The 23,040-nt window shown below is 33.6% G+C and overlaps 1 protein-coding gene across 1 annotated transcript; it reads left to right on the top strand.

The window, feature by feature from the left end:
- The first annotated feature begins 21 nt into the window (after positions 1–21).
- Rpp25 (ribonuclease P protein subunit Rpp25) lies at positions 22–21,580 on the top strand. The gene is made up of 6 exons (XM_076504697.1): positions 22–134; positions 262–419; positions 3,827–3,919; positions 4,583–4,617; positions 6,124–6,240; positions 16,947–21,580. Coding segments are annotated over exons 1-6 (600 nt in total). The 5' UTR covers positions 22–133; the 3' UTR covers positions 17,143–21,580.
- Positions 21,581–23,040: the final 1,460 nt, after the last annotated feature.

Here is a 23,040-nt window from a genome sequence, read left to right as displayed (position 1 = left end):
CATTTAACTCAATATTTACAGATGAAATACTTGAGATGGCCTCTTGCGTTAATTGCTTGTACGAAAGAGAAACATGTGAATGTAGGTTAGAGAGTTATTAGGAAGGACGTTTGCATTTTTTTTCCCTCTTTTAAGTAAGTATATTCTTGAACAAATATACCATTTACAATTCATAACTGAAATTCATATTTTAATATTAAAACATATAAGTATGTTATTCTTTTGTATACTTTATATTAATTTAACGTTTTTCAAATTCAGTGGAGAATTACACGAGACTATCGAGAGGCAAAGCAGACCAAGAAGATGACAGGTCAACTTTGCCATTTTCAGATCTTCCAGAAAACACCATTCACATTAGAGTAAAAGCTGGAAGTAAACTCAGAAACTTGCTGGGCTTTGCTATGAAAACGTTCAAGGTAATACTAATAGTACAGAACTTGTACAGCTTTTTGAAACCAGTAATACTAATCGTTTACCAATAGCATAAGTATTGGTAATATTGAGGTTTACTGTAGCAGAAGATATGTTGTTATTATTAATTTTATATTTATTGGAATTTAAAAGGGCCGTTTTGTACTACCAATCTATTACAGTCTACATATTGCAACTGAAACTTGGGTAATATGACTGTCTGGTAATGAGTGACAAAAATAAGGCATGTAATAAATATTTAATATTATTTGACAACACTGTAGTAAAGGTTTTGTAATTCTAATACTTATATTTTGGAATATTGTTAAGCATTATATTAAAAATCATTCCTTAGGTCTTAAGAAAAGTACACTTTATAGTATTTAAAGTAAAAATTTAAGAACGGACTCACTAGGTTATATTGATACAAGTTTCTTAGTAATGAGTACAAAACACTTCAGTAGAATGTGGAGCTAGTTAAGGTTTCACATTTGTTTTTCTAGCATATTGATTAGAATGTATGAGAAGGTTACATATATGATGAAAAGTCTGGTGAAAGAACTGAATAGCTTTTAAAAATTGTATCTCAGAATGGTTGGTATGGATATTAATGCTTTTATTGATTATCAGAGAACAATGATTCAACCTTTAAAGGTCATTAACCTTAAGATGACATGGGAAAACTCAAACATTGTTCTCTGCTTATCAATAAAAGTTTTTAAGATTCATACCAGCCTTTCTGAGATACATTTTTATTCCAAGTGGATTTATCATGATCAAGAATGAATAGCTGTTATATTTAAACTTATAAATGGAGTGTTCATTTCACCATGTTTTACTGTACAGAGTTGTTTCAGTCAGTTTTAAATTACTTTATTTGCTACAGTTATATCTTTTCTGTATTTGATACTATTTAATATTTTTAAATGTAATTAACATTTTACTTTTGAAACGAATTCTCAGCACTGTCAAAGAAAATGCTGTACACATTTAAGTAAAGTGACAAAATTATTGAATGGTAAATTTCAAGTGGTCTGTGGAACTTGAAGATAGGGGCATGCACTCTGACAGTTAGGGCTAACTTTTCTGCTAGAATATTAACATATAGAAACTATTTTGTCTTGCCACTGTGCATGAGTGCACAGTTTCTCCACTTCTGTTGCACATTGCTTACACATTAAAGCATACTTGTTAGTGAAGAACATATAGAAACTATTTTGTCTTGCCACTGTGCATGAGTGCACAGTTTCTCCACTTCTGTTGCACATTGCTTACACATTAAAGCATACTTGTTAGTGAATTCCACAGACAGCTGTTGCTTTATGTAAATATATTCAGCAGTCAAATGAAAATTATAAAAATTGTAGTTTATAAAGACTTTGGAAATACAAATGAAAACTTAGTTCAAGTTTAAGTACATAGGCTCTGCTGTATGTTGGTGTACGTATATATATTTGTTGTACTTTATTTAAGCTATTTATCAAACTTTAGAGAAAAGCCTATAGTTTTTATGCTTATTAGTTTACATTGTCATTTAGGTTGTTATAGCCATACAGGAATTACATTTATATTAAGCCTCATTATGCATACATTCCTTGAAGAATCTGTTCTTACCATTCACATTACATTTCTCCTTGTAATAATTTTGATCTGTGTATTATTCCTTAAAACATTTATTGACATTTTTATTTATGTAATGTGAGTTTACTCTTGTTTTGTAAGTGATTATAGTGTATATGTTTGTATTTCTGGACTTTGTCAAACTACAAAGTGAAAGATGCATGTTTGACACGCATTTTATACCAGTTGGATACTTAAGTTGTTAACTTATGATGATATTTCAAATAACACTTGCTGATGTCACCATAAGCATCAATGGTGCAAGGTTGTTTTGTATCGCATTTTTGGTCATTTAATCTTTTGTCAACTGTCAAGAAAAATTCTGTTCCCTGAATGTTAATAGCTAGTCTAACAGTTGCACTGAAACTGGGTTGACTCATTACAAAGCTAACACATTCATATTGTTTATTATAATTCATATTAATAAAATACTGAACTGGAAGCAAGAATTTTTACAATATGATGCTTTTAGAGAACTTACAGTTTCAATATTTTCTTTGCCTTAGTTTTTACTGTCCATAGGTTATCTTTATTATAGTAATTTTTAGCACATGTACATTAGTAATTTATAATAAGGAAAAGGTAACCTTCCTTGACTGAGGTATGAATCTTGGATCCACTGAGTTTTGAAATCCTGGAAGCTCAGTCGATAGAAAGAACATGGATTTCAGAACTGAAAAAAAAGTAAAATGGCAGAGGATCACTAATCATCTCATCAAGGTCCCTTTGCAATCACCAAAATAAAAAGTAATCAAACCAAACTTAGCATACCTTTTGGCATCCATAAAAAAGTCAACAAAACTTTGAACTAATTTCAAATTAGACATACAACACTTAAGCAAATAATTCCTGAAGTTTATAATTTAGCCTAAGGACAAGTCAAGATGTGGAATTCCAGAGTTCAGATATGTTACTTATGATATTCAAGTTCCTGTTTCATAATCATATTATTACACACATCCAATAGATCTAATAGACCACTTATATAAATCCTTAAAGATTTATATAAAACCTAAATAAAGTCTACTTTGAAATTACAGATAAAACCAAGTATTTAAAGCTATCTGCATAGCTCAAATATTTTAAGATAAGTATACTTTTAGTTCTTTAGTACACTTTTTTTTATCCTTCATGTAGAAAAGAGACCAAAATTGTATTTTTGTAATATGCTTAGGTCACTTTAACATCGTACAGAAGGTAGTAGTAATTCTTATATTAAATTTGAATTTGTATAACTTTATTTATTAGAAGTCTTTTATTGTACCTGTCTTCACTACAGGAAAATGCTGATTGTAAAGTTTCAAGCAGTTATGTATAATCACATTTGAATCCTTTCCTTTCTCAAAAATACCAATTTATTGTTCACAGAGTAAATAAGTCTTGAAATTCTGATTTAAAATAAGTCTTCTTGAAATCCCAGAGTGTAACACTTACATTTCCCAGCATGAAATTATTTTTCACTTTTTCATTCTTCCTCTATGATTGTTCAGTTTAAGTAACATTAAAATTACATTTAGCATTTCACTAACCATGGGAAATCTACCAACAAGCTAGTTTTTTAATCACATTTTTAAATTTTACCCAACAATTGTATGAAAACCTAATTTGTGATTGTGAGTTACTTTGTAAAAACAATTTTTTGAAGACCAAAGTTAATAATTTGTACCAAAAGGCAAGTGTTTAAAAAAACAACAACATAAGAGATGAGACAGTAAAATTAATTTATAAATCTGTGTTGATTTTATATGAATATCTCTTGAACAATATACTGCTTTGTGTATATTTTGTTAAGGAAGAAAATAAACGTCACATGGTCATTGCTGGTGTGGGAAAGGCTATCAACAAAAGTATTACATGTGCTGAAATCATGAAGAGAAAATATAAGGTAGAAGAGACTGTAGCTATTACTTGTTTAGAATACATTAATCAGTTAATAATGTTTATAATGTAATGTATTATTTAAAAATCTGTAAGTATAACTTTACTTTAAAGGTTGATGTTTCTTTTTGCTGTTTAAGTGCTTAAAGTAGAGAATGTAAATACAAATTCACTAAAGATACTCTGACTTTTTTCTGCACATCTTGTCGCTGGATACTGTTGTATAAATAGTCCCTTGGTGAGACAGTGGTAAGTGTCTGGATTTACAGTGTTAAAATCAAGAGTTGTTGGATGTTGCAGGTAGCCTGATGTGGCTTGGTATAAGAACAGCAGTTTTGTACAGTAAACTGATTGTGTAATGGTTAATAGCCAATATTTCAATTAAATTCATCAATCAGTTTTCTTAAAATAGTATTGATGTATACCTAAGTACTTTCTTTGTGTTGAGATATTTTGTTTCACCATTATGATAAGTGTTTAAAACTACACTGAGAAAATGTGAAGGATTTAGTGTTAGTACTTCAAAGTAAAGATTAACGTACTTAATTAACCTGTTAAGTAATCTTCCATTTATTTTAAACTTTATATTTAAAAGCTTTGTTGGACATTTGCATTCTTTAAGATCATGGATTTTTTTGTGTTTTATATGAAAATTTTTTTACTCTTTTAGAGTTTACACCAAATCACTAAAATTGGCTACAAAAGGTAATTGATTTTTATTTCCCTTTATATCTCATTAGTTTTAGTAATCTTTTTAAACATGTAAATCTTCACAATTAAGTACAATACAAAACATAAAAACTTTGTCAATTAAATAGGTTACAGAAATAAAAAGTATTTGAGAGACAATTATGAGTTAAGGATTTATGAAAATTATGTATGAAACATTTTGTTTGTTTAGAAATATTCATAAAATGGTACATAATAATAATAATATTATCATTATTTTCAGCTTTTAAATCAAAATGCTTGTAAATTCTCAAAAAATCTGTGTCAGTACATGCACTTGGTTAATAACAGATTACAAATTTACTTGATTGTATGTGGAATTTATTTTCTTGGTTAGAATAAATATATGAACTATCCCAGATACTGTGTTTAATATTGACTAAATTTTGGGAAAAGGCATGGGTACTGAAGGTATAAATCACTACTTTTATATATACCTATTTAAAATATAACATACAAACAAAATTTAATATTGAACTATATATATGTAAAAATGGCTCGTTTGGGTTGAAAAATTTTTTTACGCAGAGGAATGAACATTTCGACTTTCTTCTGTCATCGTCAGGTTCACAAAGAAAGGAGGTAACTAACCGGAAGCTGACCACATGTTTGAAAGGGGTTGTGTAACTGAGTGTTGGAATGTAGAGGGCAGTGTTAGATGTTTGAATATATAATTTTATATTGTTTATTTTATTATTTTTAATAAAGGTATAAAGGTGTTCCTTTGTATTTTGGGTTTAAGTTGTTGTATAAGTAAGGCTTCTTTAATTTTGCATTTGTTTATGTTTGTTTCTTTATTTAGTATTTGAATGTTTTCTATGGTTATGTTGTGTTTATTTGACTTGCAGTGTTCGAAATCGTGTGAAGGTGACTTTTTATGTTCTTTGAATCTGGTTTCCATTTTTCTTGTTTCTCCAATATAGAAGTTGTGGCAGTTATCACACCTTCACCTTCACACGTTTTCAAACACTGCAAGTCAAATAAACACAACATAACCATAGGAAACATTTCACTCAAATACTAAATAAACAAACAAACATAAACAAATGCAAAATTAAAGAAGCCTTACTTATACAACAACTCAAGCCCAAAATAAACCAATACAAATGAACACCTTTATATCTATATTAAAAAATAATATAATAAATAATAATAATAAAATAAATAATATAAAGTTATATATTCAAACATTGAAGCCCGCTCTCTACATTCCGACACTCAGTTACACAACCCCTTTCAAACATGTGGTCAGCTTCCGATCAGTTTCCTCTCTTTCTTTGTGAACCTGACGATGACCGAAGAAGGTCGAAACATTTTTCACTCCTCTACGTAAAAAAATTTTCTCAACCCAAATGAGCTGTTTTTAAATATATATTTCTCGACATCACTGAATATTGAACTTTGTGGGACAAACTGACACATGCAGTAAATTATGGAGAAGTTTTTTATTTGTTTTATGTAAGGTTTTTTTACAATGCTAAGGGTAGAAGAACTATGGGAACCAAAAACTGAAGAATTAGACAAGTTGAAAGTAACACGAGAAATCCCAGCAATGTACATCCTGCTGTGTAAAGATCCTCTGGATAATGATGAGCTAGGGTATGTATTGGAAGAAAGTTTCAACTTGTGTTAAACAACTGGAAACCTTGGAAACTTAAACAAAACATAAGCCTAACATCTTTAATATTTATAGAATATATTCAAGTTGTCCTTATAATAGTGATGACAGACTCAGACCATAATATGGTAATTGTAGGATGGAAGTTGCTGGTGGAATTACTTCCATTTAAATTTTTAATGTGGTTGTTTAAGGTTTTATTTTTAATAAATTATTAGTCATTTGATTTTTTTCTTTCCACTCACGTTGGAGAGCTTTCAAGATAAGTTTTTTTGTGGTATGCAATGTTGACAGAAGTAATTGTTTTTATTGTAAATATCAACAGTAAGTATTTTATAGTTAAATACCGTTGTGAATACTTTCAACGTGATGTATCTATACACCAACTCAGTGTGCCCTAGAATGTTAGGTTTTAATATTTTAATTACAGTAAGGTTTAATGGGAAGTAACTCACAGACTTAGAACATTGTCATTTTTCATGATGATGAATAAACCACTAAGAAGTTCAAATCATTGTTCTGTACTTTGTTTTAATTAAAGTTTTAATACCCATACCAGCTGTCTTTAGAACACACTATTACTACTCACAACAATATTAATGAAAATTTACAATCTAATCATCACTGTTAAATTCCTGATCTAATTGTCACAGAACCATCTGGAAGAGTTAATTAGAACTTTTCCATGAAAGTATTCTAATAGTCATTAGGTGGTAGTTGAAATTTTGAAACACCAATTGGTATGAGTTGTATCAAACACTGAGTTGAACCACAAGGAGAATGATAGTGTTGTGGGGGTTCTTGAGGTGAAGAGTATTTGTGGTATTTTCTGTTACATGAACTCCTCAAAGTAGCAGGTGGGGCCTACTGACTGGAGTTCACAGAGTATTGAGTAATAGAGCATGTGTGCAGTTTATTTGGGTTTTTTTCTAGACTCCAACAGAGTTTGTCATGAAGAAAGAGGTGGTACACAAATGTACAAATCAATCTCTTTACAAACAAAGTCTTAAACAAACATTGTATGAAATACATTAGCCAAAGGTTTACTGTAAATACACTGAACTAGATAAAATGGTGAGGAAATATTAATAGCTTCTGTTAAAAATATAGTGCTCTTTCTTGTAAGCCACACTAAAAGTGAAAATGCTTAAAACAACCTCAGTAATGTAAATTAAAATTTAAATACTAAATAATGCAACAGTGATATCATCTAACAAAATTCAAAATGTTGCAAACCTGGCTTTATATAAAATAACATCAACAAAGCTAGGTTTACTCATAACTTTAAATGCATCCCCTTCTTCCACTGTAATTCTAGTGCAAGGATGTAGGAGTCCTTGGTCTCTACTTGATTTATCAACAAAAAAGGCAAACACTTGTTTCACAAAACCATGAGTTGTTTGTCTTATAAGAAAACATGGCTAATTACAAGTAAATAATTTACCTCCTATGTGCACCAGTAAAAGAGGATTTGAATGGCTTACTTCAACTCTGCAACAAAATTAAACTGAAAGGAAATACAGAAATTTTGGAAAATTAACATTTTAACTCGTTGGGAGCTAACTTGTAATACAGTCCTGTAACATGCACATTTTTCCCAAGCTGACACATCTGTCCCGAATTCTAACATTACGAAAACTAATCAAACTTTAACTTTCCCTAAATCTAATATAATGAAACAAATCAAACTTTAACTGTCCCTAATATTACAAAATACAAATCAAACTTTAATTGTCCCTAATTCTAATATTACAAAAAACAACTACTTTAACTTTTCCTGAATCTAATATTTCAAAAAAACAAATAATTTTAACTGTCCCTATTTCTGATATTAAAATAAACAAACAAATCAAACTTTAATTGCATGTTGCACAGAAAACCAAAATAACTCATCCTAGCCCCAGAAAATCACTTGTCTAATAGTATTAACAGATGCTAATGCAAAAACAACTTCACAAACAAAATACCAAAAATAGTTCACAAAACTCATCCACCATTTTAACAACAACAAAAAAAAAGAAAAAGTTAAACATTAACACATTCTCTTCCAAGGTTATATTTGTGGAATTTTGCTTTGGTCAACTTTAATTTTTATACCAAACAGTAATTTTCTTTGCCTGGTTTAGGGTAATTAGGTATAAATGATTTTTTGTTAATTTCAAAAAAATGAGTGACATGGACCTCTGTGAAAGTTCCTTTACTTCCAGGACCATGTCATTCACATAATTTTATTCTAACAAGAGGTATATTTTTATTTTTGTAAAAAATAATCCAGTTTAGAAATAAATAACAATTTTATTTTTGACAAGTATTTACTATTCAAATGTTTGTTTTGTAGTATATATACACATTCATGTGATTGTTTTATATTGTGAAACAGTACATGTGTATACAAGTAAATGCTTTTCTGCTTAAACATTATTTTAAAACAATAACAATGCCTGAGAATAAGCCATACAAACCAGACTCAAATAGCCCCTTACAAATTTAAAGTACTCTGAAACAGTTGTATGACATGGACTTAACTCGTAGGTGAGTTTGGTGGTACATTACCATAAATGTTACTTGTACATGAGTGATGTGGGAGCAAAAGTGTTCATGATACTTGTCCCATTTAAGAAGGGACAGCTAACAGCAACACTTTTAGCAAAAACAAAATAATAATAAAAGACAACATTGAAACTTGAGATCGTAAAGTACAAAAAAATATTAAATCAAAAATAATTTGACCTTCATGAGAGATTACTTAATGGATCATGTCCATAAATATATGGAAATAAAGAAAATGTTAAAACAAAACAGTTCATCCTAAGTCTTACCCTTACACAATGTCAATATTAAAAATACATGTATGTGTATGTTATATATGTGATGATGTTACAAATCCACAATTCCTTTTCCAAAACCCGTGGGGCATGTTGTGTTTTGGAATTTGGAATTTTTATGATTTTAGAACAAATGTATCACCCCAGTATGGTCCAGGGCAGCACTCCATAATCATGTACAGTGGTAGTTATGACACTATATTCTTCAGTAAGATGCTGCACAGACACACCACGATCAAGCTCTACAATAACTCCACTTTCTGTGTTATTGATAATGTCAGATGCTTCCTTTTCTCACTGTTACCCATGGGGATATCTGCAATTTTTTTAACATTTTCAAAGTGAAATTAAACACGAAGTCACAAAATAAAAAGGTAAAAAAAATCAGAGACACACGTGTGACTAGTAGGAGCGATGAGACAACTGACATGTCTGTCAGACTGCTGGGCAGCTGGGCCACACTGCCACGTCACTCAGGTGTGGAGTTGGGTCAGCTGTTATACTGACACTCCATGAAAAAACTGGTTTTTGGAGCTTTTCAAATTTTGGATATGGGATTGTGGACCTGTGTTAGTAAACATTAGGAAATATACAGACACTACATGAAGGAAGAAAGAGCACTTAACAGTAAATATAATAAAAGTGTACATTTATACTCTGTTGAAATACATTTTCATCCAAATCATATATACTATGTATAAAGGTGAACTAAATGTTGCAAGTAATTATAAAAATTCATTAAAACTTTACATATGATTTAGGAGTTTGATTTTAAATAGGATGAAATAGAATGATCATGTTAGGTCAGAAATATTGGCTGTGTGGGTTAAAGTTCTGATGTCCTGGTTATGAACATTCTTTGTCTTAAAAGTCAGGCCTAAAATGCAAAAATACTATAAATAAAACTATGACTATGTTAATCTGACCATCCCTACTACCTGTGAACATCCCTGTCAGTGTGGAGGTCTCGAGCTTCACCTAAACCTTTGCTGTGGTTTCTGGGATGATATTCCACAGCTGTCATGTAATTCTTTAAAATTCTTCCATTACTCTCTGGTTATTATATAAACAGAACTAGGGTCTAGTAGAAAAGAAATATGGAATTGCAAGGACTATGTAGACACTGACTTGTATCAGACCAAGTAACTACCACTTTGACCAGTAGATACTCACTTCATTCTGACAAATATGACACACTGAATGAATATACAGTCACATCTCTGGTCAGGTCTAAATCATGTTAAACATAAAATATAGTCACTGCAAATCTTGAGCCTGGAGTTGACATCCTCAAAAGGGATAGTCTGTAATTGGCATCCTCAAAAGGGATATACTGCAAAAACATTGGTAACTTTGCCTGTGAAGCAGGTGAACTGAGTTTTAGTGAGAACTCCATTCAGTGCTGGTCAGAAGTGACTCATGGCCAGTTGTGTGTATTTTGCAAAGGGAACAATAGAACCTCTGAGTATACAAGGGACAAGATATGCTTAACTACAGACAATATCAAGTGCACCAATGACACTTTGTGACCAACAAGCCAATGCATGAAATATATCGTCTTCTGAAAAGCAGGCAGCAGTAGCACAGAGAGCATACCTGTAGCATTTTTAAAATGTTTGTTTCTATTGTTTAAGTAGTTCCTTGTGCATATGTTCAGTTACATTTGGTTATTGGTAGTAATTTAATTATGTTAATGAAATCTAAATATTCTCTACCAGCTTAATGAAAGTTAAACATCTTAAGTTGCTTCAGTACATCTTTAATTCATTCATGAATACCATTGGTGTATAACTCTGGTTATAAACACCCGGATGTTTCATAGTACGATATACTTTATAATATTTTAATATGTAATGAATTACCTTCAGACTGTTTTGAGTGATCTGTGCAGCTCATCAATGATCCACTTTCTTACAACAAGAAACAAAGGTTCAAGAATGCTGTTGTATTTGTGTATTTTATTACTGTGTTTTGTTACTCCGGCTGTACACAATATAACGTAATTTTGTATTGTCTCTCAGTCAAAATAAAACTGTTATATTGTTTTCTTAATATCTGAATATCTTGGCTCAATCGCTTCCACTTAGTGTTTGACTCTTATATAATCTAGATAATTATTTAAACTATATACAGCTTTCCTGAGACATATAACATGAAATACATAAAGGTTAAACTTTATGATTGTAAAATAGCTTTGTTAACATTTATTGTGGCTCGTCTTGATGTTTAGGCAGTAGGTGAGTACTTGTGTAACTTGATGAATTTTTATTCTCTCCTTTTGAAATTAGTTTTCTTATAAAGGATATTTGTGAATGCAGTGTGTGCTATTTTTATAATACAAACTGCACTAGATATTTCAAACTGACCTTTGAACTATAAGATGTATGCTTTTTTTCCTGTTTTCTGTAATTACTGTAGTTATTTATGCCCCTTGGTGTGGATTTCTGTATGTGTTGAAGGAACCTCCCATGGAAGGTTCTGTTCTTTCAGTTTACCTCCTCTGGGATCTAAACATCCACCCACATGTTTGCCGTGCATTGTGACCTGTGAAGGAGAGGAGAGGATCCTGGGGGTTGAGGGCGGTCCAACCCTAACCACACCACTTTCGCCTTGAATTCCTGTAGACGGGCAGCCTTGGGGCAGCCCCCCTTGGGTCCGTTAGCTGGTCAACGTGGGCTAGGGTCAACCAAGTACCAGTGTTGGATGTTCTCAACAGGTGTAAAGACCTCCCTGGAATAAAGACAGAAAAGAAAAAAGTCGTGGTCATAAACAGAAGGGCTCTCCACCCAATTTGCCTACACATAAATAAAAATGGCCTCCTTGTTATAATGGAACTGTTGAAGTTTACACTCTAATCTGGATGACATCAAAACACTGATTGCTTCCTACCATCCGGTATGTCTTTCCTTACAGGAAATATTTCTGAAACCTGCTGATACAGTCACCTTTCAGTGGTTTTCTTTGTACAGAAATGATAGGCTGTGTGATGGACGAGTGTTACTGTTGGTTGATCATCATGTGCCCACCCTGTCTTTGCCATTTGACACACTCTTGGAGGCCATAGACATCCCTGTTTCCTTGGGTCATACCATCACTGTTTGTTCTCTCTACCTGTTGCCTGGAGAGACCTATGATCAATCAGATCTTGATGCTCTCATTGAACGGTTGCTCTCTCCATTTTTAATCCTGGGGGACTTTAATGGACATCATCCCCTCTAAGGAAGTGTTGATACTGATGGGAGGGGTCACTCTGTAGAGCATACGCTCTCTGATCACAACCTTTCTCTTTTCAACACTGATTCTTCTACTTATTTTCATGTGCCTAGTCAGACCTTTACTGCTCTTGATCTCTCAATTTGCTCCCCTTCACTATTCTCCCACTTTTCATGGAGGGTTGACAGTAATCCACGAGACAGTGATTATTTTCCTGTAATTTTGAGAGAGACTGGCTGTGGTTGATGCCACATGACCCATGTGCCCCAGTGGAAGCTGGATCAACCAAACTAACCCTCTCTCACTGCTTTCACAGAACTTTATCCTGCTATCGTCTGGAAGCCATCAATAGGCAACTGTGTGGCAGCAGTAACTGACTGTATTATACAGGCAGCTGCTCAATGTATTCCTACAACCTCGACACATTTTCCATGATATCCTCATCCATGGTGGAATCCTGCCTTCCACATGACACAGAAGGCTCAAAAATGGGCCTGGGTTACTTTTTGAAGGTATCCCACACTTTCACACCACATCGCTTTCCAGCAGGCACATGCTCTGTAGGTAAGACGTCAAAGCCAGAAGGAATCTTGGATTAAGTTCACAACCAATATATCTTCTACCACCAGTTCTAAAATCATATGAGACAGGATTTGAAAAGTCAGTGGGCAATATAATTCTGTCCCCCTCTTGATCTTGCTCTCTGGTCAGAAAGTAGCTGATACTTGGAGCATCTACATGAAAGCTTTTGCTGGGTATTTAACACTTCTGCTTCTTCCTCCACCTTCTTAGCCATCAAGACTCGGGCAGAGATATCACCTCTTTTCTTTTGCACTGATTGTCTCTATGACTGTAATCATCTCTTTACACTGGTGGAACTCAAACTGGCTCTTCATCTGTCTGGCAGTACAATGGTCGGACCTGATGATGTACACTATGAAATGCTGTGTTATCTATCTCCTGCTTCTCTTGCTATTCTTCTGATTATTTTTAACTGGTTCTGGCAGAAGAATGTTTTTCCTGATGCCTGGGACCATGCTATTGTCCTACCTTTCTCTAAGCCTGGGAAGGATCCCAAGATTCCTTCAAATTACCATCCAATTGCTTTGACGAGCTGTCTCTACAAGACCTTAGAGAGGATAGTTAATTCTCTTCTTGTTTGGTTCCTCGAATTAAACAACTTCTCGCTCACACAGTGTTGGATCCAACGATAGCTCTCCACCATGGACCACGTGATTTGACTTGAAACGTCAATCAGAGAAGCCTTTCTCAAATGACAACATCTTGTATCAATATTCTTTGACATTGAGAAGGCTTATGATACAACATGGAGGTATGGCATTTTATGAGAGCTCCATATATATGGGTTACGTGGCCATTTGCCCATTTTTATTAAAAATGTTTTGATGGACAGGCATTTCCAAATTCATGTGGGTTTGATGCTTTTCCATTCTTTTCTAAAGGAACTTGGAGTCCCTCAGGGCTGTGTTTGGAGTGTCACACTTTCCAATATAAAGACTAATGCCATCACTGAACAACTCCCTCTTACTGTTGTAAATGGGCTATATGTCAGTAACTTTCACATCTTGTGTCAGTCATCAAACATGAGGTATATTGAGCGGCAGCTACAGACTGCCCTCAGTCGTTTACTGAAGTGGACCACAGCAAACAGCTTTAACTTCTCTCTCTCTAAAACCACTTGCATGCACTTTTGCCACCAACAGGATATTCACCCTGATCCTGAACTCTGTATCAGTGAAGTTGTGCTGCCTGTGGTCCCTGAGACAAAGTTCATGGGGCTTATCTTTGAAAATAAGCTGACTTTTATACCATAAATCTCTTGATTTGGCCAGATATAGGTCAAATGTACAAGAGCACTGAACATCCTTCATGTCCTTTCTTCCACCACTTGGGAAGTAGATCAATGTTCTTTGCTAAAGATATATTTTGCTCTTGTTCCATTGAAACTCAACTGTGGATCTCTGGTCTATGGCTCTGCCAGGACCTCGGCTTTAAAGATGCTGGACCCCATTCATTATCAAGGACTTGGCTCTGAACTTGGCCTTTCTGCATTTCCACAGTTCAGAGCTTACACACACAGTCTCATGAACCTTCTTTGCACCTCTGCCATTTGCAACTGTCTTTACTACAGTGGAGCGCCATTAACCCTCGGACCAGTAAACCGCGAAATCGCTTAAGCCGCTGTTGCAAGTCTTGTGAGCGAGGATTATCGCGGCTCACCGCTAATTTAAGAACGTTTAAAAATGCGGCTTACGAATTTAATCCTGGCTTTATAACTTCAAGGGGATATTTAAAAAGGATTTGCTTTAATTTGCGAAATAAATAAAATATATTACAATAGAAATTGACCATTAATCTACCTTATCCGCTCTCTATGTCAGCTTTATGGAGGCCGCCATTGTTACCGAATCACACATCTCCATACATTTAAGCCACAGACCACTTAAGCTGCAGTTAAGCAGGTTGACCCTCCAAATACCACGCCTTAACGGCGCTCCACTGTATATGCTTCAAAACTTCTTTCCTTATCAAAGCATCCCACCTGGAATTGTATTTTCCTTCCTAAATGGACCATACTTTTTCAGAATAAATGATCTGCCTTTGCTCCTTTTGGCCTTCGTATCCAGGAGCAGTTGGAAGAATTGGGTCTGTCCTTGAATAACATTGCTGTATCCACTGGTCAGCCCATCCCACCATGGCTTCTTACAGTCCCCAAATGTGACCTATCTTTAAGTCATCTTAAAAAAGTGGACACTCCCTACTGGAAATACTGTCTGTTATTTACTGAACATCCTTCAAATCATTCTTCCATTCCTACTTATACAGATAGTTCAAAATCAGGTGATTGTGTGGGCTCTGCCATGGTTTGGTGGTTGCATGCAGAATCCCCTCTGCAGCTTCTGTGTTTAATGCTAAACTGTATGCCATTTCTCTTGGCCTGGATCACAAGCTAAGCAGTACTCAAATTGCACTATTTATACTGACTTGCTTAGTTCTCTACTAGAATTGTTTCATGTTAGTTCACACCCTGTTCTCGCTGATATTCAAAACCGACTGGCCAATTTCTCTTTAACATCTACTTCTGTCCAGGTTTTCTGGATACCGGGCCACGTTGGTATTCACAGGGACGAGCTCACCAACACTGCAGCTAAATCAATCTGCTCTGGCACTATTACTTCTGTGCCTGTTTTGTACATGGTCTAGGGTCCTGTATTCAAGGCTCATCTCAGTGCCAGTTGGCGGTTGACTTGGAGTGAGCAATGTGAAAACAAGCTTTTCCAAATAAAACCCTCTATTGGACTTTGGCTGTCTTGCTTCCATAAGGATCGGAAAGAGGAAGTTGTTCTAACTAGTCTATGCATTGGTCACAGATTTGTAACTGATCGTTTTCTTTTATCTGGAACTGATGCACCAGTGTGTAGTCTGTGTAACACTCAGGTTACAATAACCCACATTTTACTGTCTTGCCGTCGTTATGACTCTCAACGATGGCACCATTTTAAACATGTTCTGTCCCAAGGTTTACCCATAACATTAGATCATGTTATTGGTAATGGTTACACTGTACACCTTAGAAATATTTTTAGTTTTTTAAAGGCTGTTAATCTTTTTCTAGCCATTTAAGTTTTTTAATTTATACATTAGACATTTCTTAATGTAATTCCCTCTTAAGAATCAGTCCATCTAGTTTGATCTGAAATTAGAAAATGGCCATAATATCAAATAACTCAAAACCAGAACTGGAAAGGCCAACTTCAGGTGACTAGCACTGCTGTTGTTTGAACTATCTGTTAGTCATCCTGGCAAGTTATTATTAAAATTTTGCTACAAGTCTTTTAAAACTTTTATTACTTTACTTTTTGAAAATGGTAATAATGTCAAATAACTCAGAACCAGGACTGGAAAGGCCAACTTCAGGTGACTAACAGTGTTTTTTTAACTTAGTCTTTCTGTTAGTCTTTCTGGTAAGTTATGATAATCACAGTTATGCTTCAAAAAGTCCTTTTCAACTTGTATTACTCTGGTTTTTCTCTTACTGCTGTGGACTAGATGTAACAATTGGATTTAATGTTATTTATGTGTTTAATTCAAAAATTAAAGTGTTTTATTTTACTTTAATTTCCTTTTATGAATTTTACTAATTTTACTTTAATTTTAACTTTTTACCAGATGTTTGGTGCAAATAGCCTATTTACTTTGCACCATGAAACACCAATCCAACCAACCAGTTATTTACATGAACATTAAAATGGCTTGCATTTTGACATTAATACATTTTAAACAGGATCAGTTAATGATTACTTTGAAATGTAACTATTACTGCAAAAGATTTTAAAGACATTTTAATTTAAAATCTTGTATTTTTTAGTTTTGTTAAAATTAATTTAGCTTCGATACTTCTTCCTTTGTCTTAAAAGCTAAGATTTTTTAAACTACAGTTTCAGATGAGTAGTTATATTACTTAGGTTACAAAATATAGAATTGTTTTCATTTTTTATGTGAGTGCCCTTCAGTAGTAAGCAACCTGTATGCAAAATAAGGTTACTGTTTTATGACTCTGAGATGTTTATGAGAGTAGCTGGTGATGTCCTTGACATATTAATGTAATCTTCTAAATATTAATCCAGGTACCAAGCTCCAGGAAACTTGAATTCTTTCTGGAAGGATGAAGCAATGAAAGACAAAAAACAAACACAAAAGAAATTCAGAGCTATTCCTGAATCTTCAGGTGAAACACGAAGACAGAAGTTTCGGAAAAAACAGAGAACCAAACCTGAACGAGAAGGAAGTTGGAGCGAGGGAACAAAAGTAGAAGACGTATGATTTCAAATTCAAATCCTTAAACATTTATGTAGATTATATATATATATATTTTTAAGAGTTAAACAGTTACTTGTACAATTAAGGAAATAAAATTGCTCTATTGATATCACAAATATTATTCCTAGTATATTCTGTTTCAGAGAAGAGGAAGAATTGCAGGAGAAACTTTCTGTTCAAGAAAGATAAAGTAAGAGTGTGATAAATGAACCAATGTTTCCTTCTGCAACATGTTACCAAGTAGCCATGGGCTAAATTCATTACAAAGTGTTAACCCAATATGCTCTAGTTCTATCTATTTGGATGGACTGCATATTAGAACAAGAGTATTGATTATAATTCCAAACTTACTGTATGTATATACATGAAATGTGCCAAGCTTTAAGTATAATGCACATGTTTATACAAAAAATTGTATGAGTTACAAAGGCATTTGCAGTTGAGATAAGTGTGAAAACTGATGACGTCAGTCTGACTTGGACATTGACAAGTCAGAATGAAAGGTGACGTTTATGTAAAGAATAAAAATATGTTTATCTACTGTACAGTTTAATTATTGTGTGTGCATAACTTCTGTGAGCTCCAGAATGCATATCTTTGGTTTTTTACGATATTTCTATATACTGTATTTGATATTTAGTCTCACCTACTGTGAACTGTTACTAAATCAGTGACGTAACATAAAATGAGTGTGAAATGGAATACACAATATATGTAAAAGACCGTGGCTTGGGATAGATAGTGATTATGTGCCACTTTCCCTCATCAAAATGTATGTAATACACACTACAAGTAAAATCCTACATTCAGTGATATGAGCCTCTAAATATAGTTTGTGTGCCATCTTCTCTTATAAAAATGAATCTAACACCCATTTGATAGTAGACATTGGTTTTAATTATAGGATAGGGTTTATATACTATTTTTTGTGCAGAGATGTACATAATTTTCACCAGTCAATTAAGAAATATACTGTGAAGAATGAGATTGTAATTGTGATTTACATTAGCCATCTTCTCCATAAAAATATGTAGAAAATATTTTAATATGTAGGCCTGCCTTCATCTGGACAGCTAAGTTTAATTCACATCCTCAAATGTCTAACATTTGCCACAATGCCCTCTATTGGCATGCATATATATATATATTAACCAGTTATTGTTGTAATTTGATCCCTGGTAACCAATTCATGTTCATTTCAGAACATAAAGTGGCCCTCACTGTGGGAAGTTGCTCTACATAACAAACTGTGATTGATTTAACTGAGAAAGAGTTTATGTTGAGAATAAGTTTTATGAAGAACCTTGAATATGAAGTTTGACTTGCTTTAAATGAACAGTTTCACAGTGTATGACCAGGAAACTACTGCACAATTCAACAACAAAAGTCGAAATTCCATTTGCAACAAGGAGGTTGGTTATTATACTGAGGAGAAGTGAAATACTTGTAACAAGACTTGTTAGGAACAACTTCTAGTGACTGGAATTTGATAGAAACAACCACTCCGGTTTGTTCTGAGAGATTACAGCTTGGAACAACTGTCATGGATCTGATTAAGAATGTCATCATTATGGCCATGAACACAACAAATGAAATCTACTCAATTCTTGATGTAAAGTCATGAGCTGAAAAATTGAGTCGTAGATCCAGGGAGTCAAATTTAAGAGAGACCGAACAAAAGCATAAACAAAGACTTGATGAATTATGTTTTTATTTCATTTTCTAATGGGGGCACTGCAACCATCTGCACCAGATCAAGATATCAATCAAGAACATTGGGTGATCATATGACTGATCATCTGATTAACGACATGATTCATACAAAGATTTCATTTCTGGAGCTATCACATGAAGGTGGTTGGGGTGACAATAAATATGTGTCTAGGTTGGTACTGTACCTTAATATGGCCCTGAAGAGACCTTATTACCACTCTTAAAATTCACCCATTGTACTTATGAAAAAGAAGGATGAGTCCACAGGATTATATGTGGACTACATAAATACAGATGAATGAAGTAACAAGAAAGAAATCTTACTTAATGATTCTACTTTCAATTATTTAGCTAAGATGAGATGATTCTTCTCATAACAGATCTGAAGAGGGAATGCTGGCAAGTGCAAAGTAAAAAAAGACAGCTTTTACTGCAAGAAATAAAATATGGTAATTTTTGTGTTATCAGTTTTATTATGTGATGCACTTGATTGTACCTGATTGACTAATGGATTATATTTCCTCTGGATCACCCTGAAATGTCGTGTTATTTATCTCCTCAGATTATATTTATATAATAACATATAATGGACTAAGAAAAGGACCATGTCAAATAGGAAAGATGTGGATTCCAATAAATGCCTCCCCCCCTTCAATAAGTGGGCTTCCTTTAAATACAGTCAGTCAAGAGTAGAATGTCTAGAGACCCAACTAAAACTGAATCTGCTCAGTATTGGTCAACACCACAGACCTCTTGTGAAGTACAAAGATTTCTGGAACTGTATTAATACTGTTGCTGTTTTTGTAAAGCATTCTCTTTCATTGATTTTCCTCCAAAAATTACTGGAAAAAATAAATCAGATTGTGTGGACTCCTGATAGTGAACAGGCGTTCAACAAACTGAAAAAGTAACTCACTGTGACTACTATATTAACATACTCGGGTTTTGAAGGTACACTTATGATGGATACAGATGCCAGTGATTTTGGATTGGGAACATTGTCGTATTAGGTACATGAGAGGACATGTTATTACGTATTATACAAATACAGTGAATTCTGCAGAAAGAATATATTGTACAAGTTGAAAACAAAAGTAAGTATTGTTTGAGGCTTGAGCCATTTCCTTCACTGTATCTTGTATGGATGAAAGCTTTCAATACAAACAGATCATATAGCATTGATGGAAAAGAGCTATGAATTTTGACAGATAACAAAATATCTCCAGATATTTTGGAAGCATGGTTTCAAAATGTGCATAACCCTAGACAGAATCATGGAAGGTTAATATTTTGTATAGCAAAAGAATGTAAACATTGTGAAAAGAAGGAAACAAAATAACAAAGAAACCAACGTGATGTATAACATAATAGAATGAAAGGTGTGACATCCATGGATAATGAACTAGTATGGTACACCATTCAACTTCCTGATGCAAAAGATATGAGTATTAAACCAATTATTCAGTGGATCAAGATTGGTGAAGAATGGCCCTTCTAGTGGACACTATCATTACAGTTCAATGATTAAGATGTACTGAATGCAGTGGTGTTCAGGAAAATTTATGTCAAAAATGGGAATATACCAATGAACCAATACTACTGCATTAATTGGTACTTGCACAGTTATTACAATCTAAAGCAGTCTAACAGTTGGACAATTGGATGTTGATAAAACACCAGAGAGGAATAGAGAACACTTCTACTAAGTTGGATGGTGTAAATTTGGAAAGAATTGGTTTAAATTATGTGAACTTGATGTGAGCCAAAAGTCCACATTGAAAAGAACATTGTACTGAAGTGCTTTTTGGGAGACTTGATGTGTTTTGCCCTCCATCACAGAGTAACAGTGAAAATAAATACATCTTGGTTATTATGAACAATTTCACCAAATAGTGAGTAGCATAAACTGTTCATAACAAGGAAACAGTAACTCTGACACAAACTTTTCAATGAATTTCTGTCAAGATTATGGAATGGAACTTTGAATCGGCTGGTCATTTATGTGGATGAGCACTATAAAATGTGGGACCAAAGTATTGTACTGCTACTCACGAGTTTTGGAACACCAGTACATGAAACTGTAGGACATATCAGTACCACTGATGTTTGGAGAAGGATTGAAGGTTCCATTGAACATTTTTTACTCACTTTCTGGATAATCAATCAGCAGAGTCTTATACATGATATGTAATAAGACTAAAGAATACTTAAGGCTTAAATCAACTACTACTAATAATAAGAAAAATTGCCATGATGTAAATTTTGCTAAGACCATTTATCATGATGGTGACATGACTAAAGGAGTAGCTCCAAAACGTTTTTCACTGATGATATCCTAACCCTTTGAGCAAATCTCCTGCTGCCATGCCATGCCCCCCTCTTCCGTAGCAACTTGCCATAACACACAGTCCAGAAACAAGTGCTTTAAAGTTTATTATATGTTGGGAAGACCCTATAATGTTGTTTATTGACTCCAGAACGAACAAGTAGTGCAAAGTAAGGCTATCCACTGTGATAAAAGTGTTTTGGTGGTGTAAATTTTGAGTTTTAGTTTTCAGTGGTGCAATAGAAATATGAGAAAGATAGGAGAAAATTAGAAAATACATATAGTTTCAACTGAGACATTATTTATTGGTAAAGTTAGGGTTATCTTAGTTACTTGAAATTTTTACAAGTTGTGTGTGTATAACTTATAGTCGAAGTAATAAAACACTTTCATTATTATAAAGTGGACTGGACTGTGCATTCATCTTTTCACCAAATAATACAAAAGAACTCACCCAACAAAGGTTTGATTTGTTTTGGAAATTTGCGCAAAGCTAAACGAGAGCTATCTGTGCTAGCCCTTCTGAATTTAAAAGTGACAGTGAAGACAGCTAGTTAACGCCACCTGCCGTCAATTCTCGGGCTACTCTTTAACTAACAAATAGTGGGATTGGCCGTTTAGTTATAACATCCCACAACTGAAAGGGCAAGCATGTTCAAGGGAATTGAAGCACCCTATCCATCATGCCTCCCAACAAAGGAAACTGTTTTAATACCAGTATTAGTTACATTAATCTATAATGACAATCTCACTGTCATTATAGTCCAAAAATAAAAACTCAAAAATAAATATGGTTAAGACATGCTTACATTAGAATACTGACAACAGTTTCAGGCTGAAAGACATATCAGGACTTGAGTCGTTCAGTAGTCACACCAAGAGGAGGCGATATGAAATATTTTTTGTACAACTTACAAGTAGGTCAGGTAATAAACGTACTAGACCCTGCAATAATGAGCTGTGTCAACCCAATGAAAATAATAATATACATCCATAATTAGTCCTTAATTCACGCAACCGCTTATCACATTTGTCACCGAAGATGAACAAAGACCACGTTTTCACCCCTGTTTCAGTGTTTGTCAGCAAGATTTATCTAAAACACTGAATGGATTTGGACAGGAGATGGTATACATTGGTTAACATGGGGACCAATTTTTCACTTTTTTTGCTTTATGAGTTTGTAAGAAATGATCAGATTTTATGAAACTTTGTAGACTCGTGTAAAATATTAGCCTTAATTGTCCTACCAAAAGCGGTAGTTCAGTACAATCATGACAATATCCACAATAATAAAAAATCAAGAGTAAAAAATCCCAACCATCATCCATTGCCTATTTTGCAGTGAGATTGTCGTAATTAATAAGCATTATTTTGCACACTTTTTACATTCATTTAAATCGTTTTGTTATTTGTTTGAGAATTTTATAACAGCTGTTAGTACTTGGTCATTTGTAATCATGATCAAATTGACAAGAATGAACAACGACCTCTGGCGTGATCGTGAATTCTCGGAATCTCAATCTGGCTGTGTTAAATAGGACCACCCTCAGTAAGAGCGATGGAAAAAGCTTCAAGTTTCTGCAATTCCCTTCAGTTTGCAATACATTTATGCATTTCTATTTTGCGGCAACCATTAGTAATTTAAAATGTAATAATGAGAACACGTAAAAAGGTATCACCATTTTTAAGTCTATTGTTATTGGAAAACGCTTTTTAAGTGCATTGTTATCGATATCGGCCGTTCCTCATGAAATATCTTGAATAAAAATTTTTTTTAAATATTAATACGTATATATTCTTTGTTTTTAGCATAAATTTCCTGAAAAACTGCATATTATTCTAGCAAACTGCTTAAAAGT

This window comes from Tachypleus tridentatus, chromosome 6 (genome assembly GCF_004210375.1).
Source record: "Tachypleus tridentatus isolate NWPU-2018 chromosome 6, ASM421037v1, whole genome shotgun sequence".
Classification (NCBI taxonomy): domain Eukaryota; kingdom Metazoa; phylum Arthropoda; class Merostomata; order Xiphosura; family Limulidae; genus Tachypleus; species Tachypleus tridentatus.
Note: the sequence above shows the minus strand (reverse complement) of the source record. Positions and strands in the feature narration are given on the sequence as shown.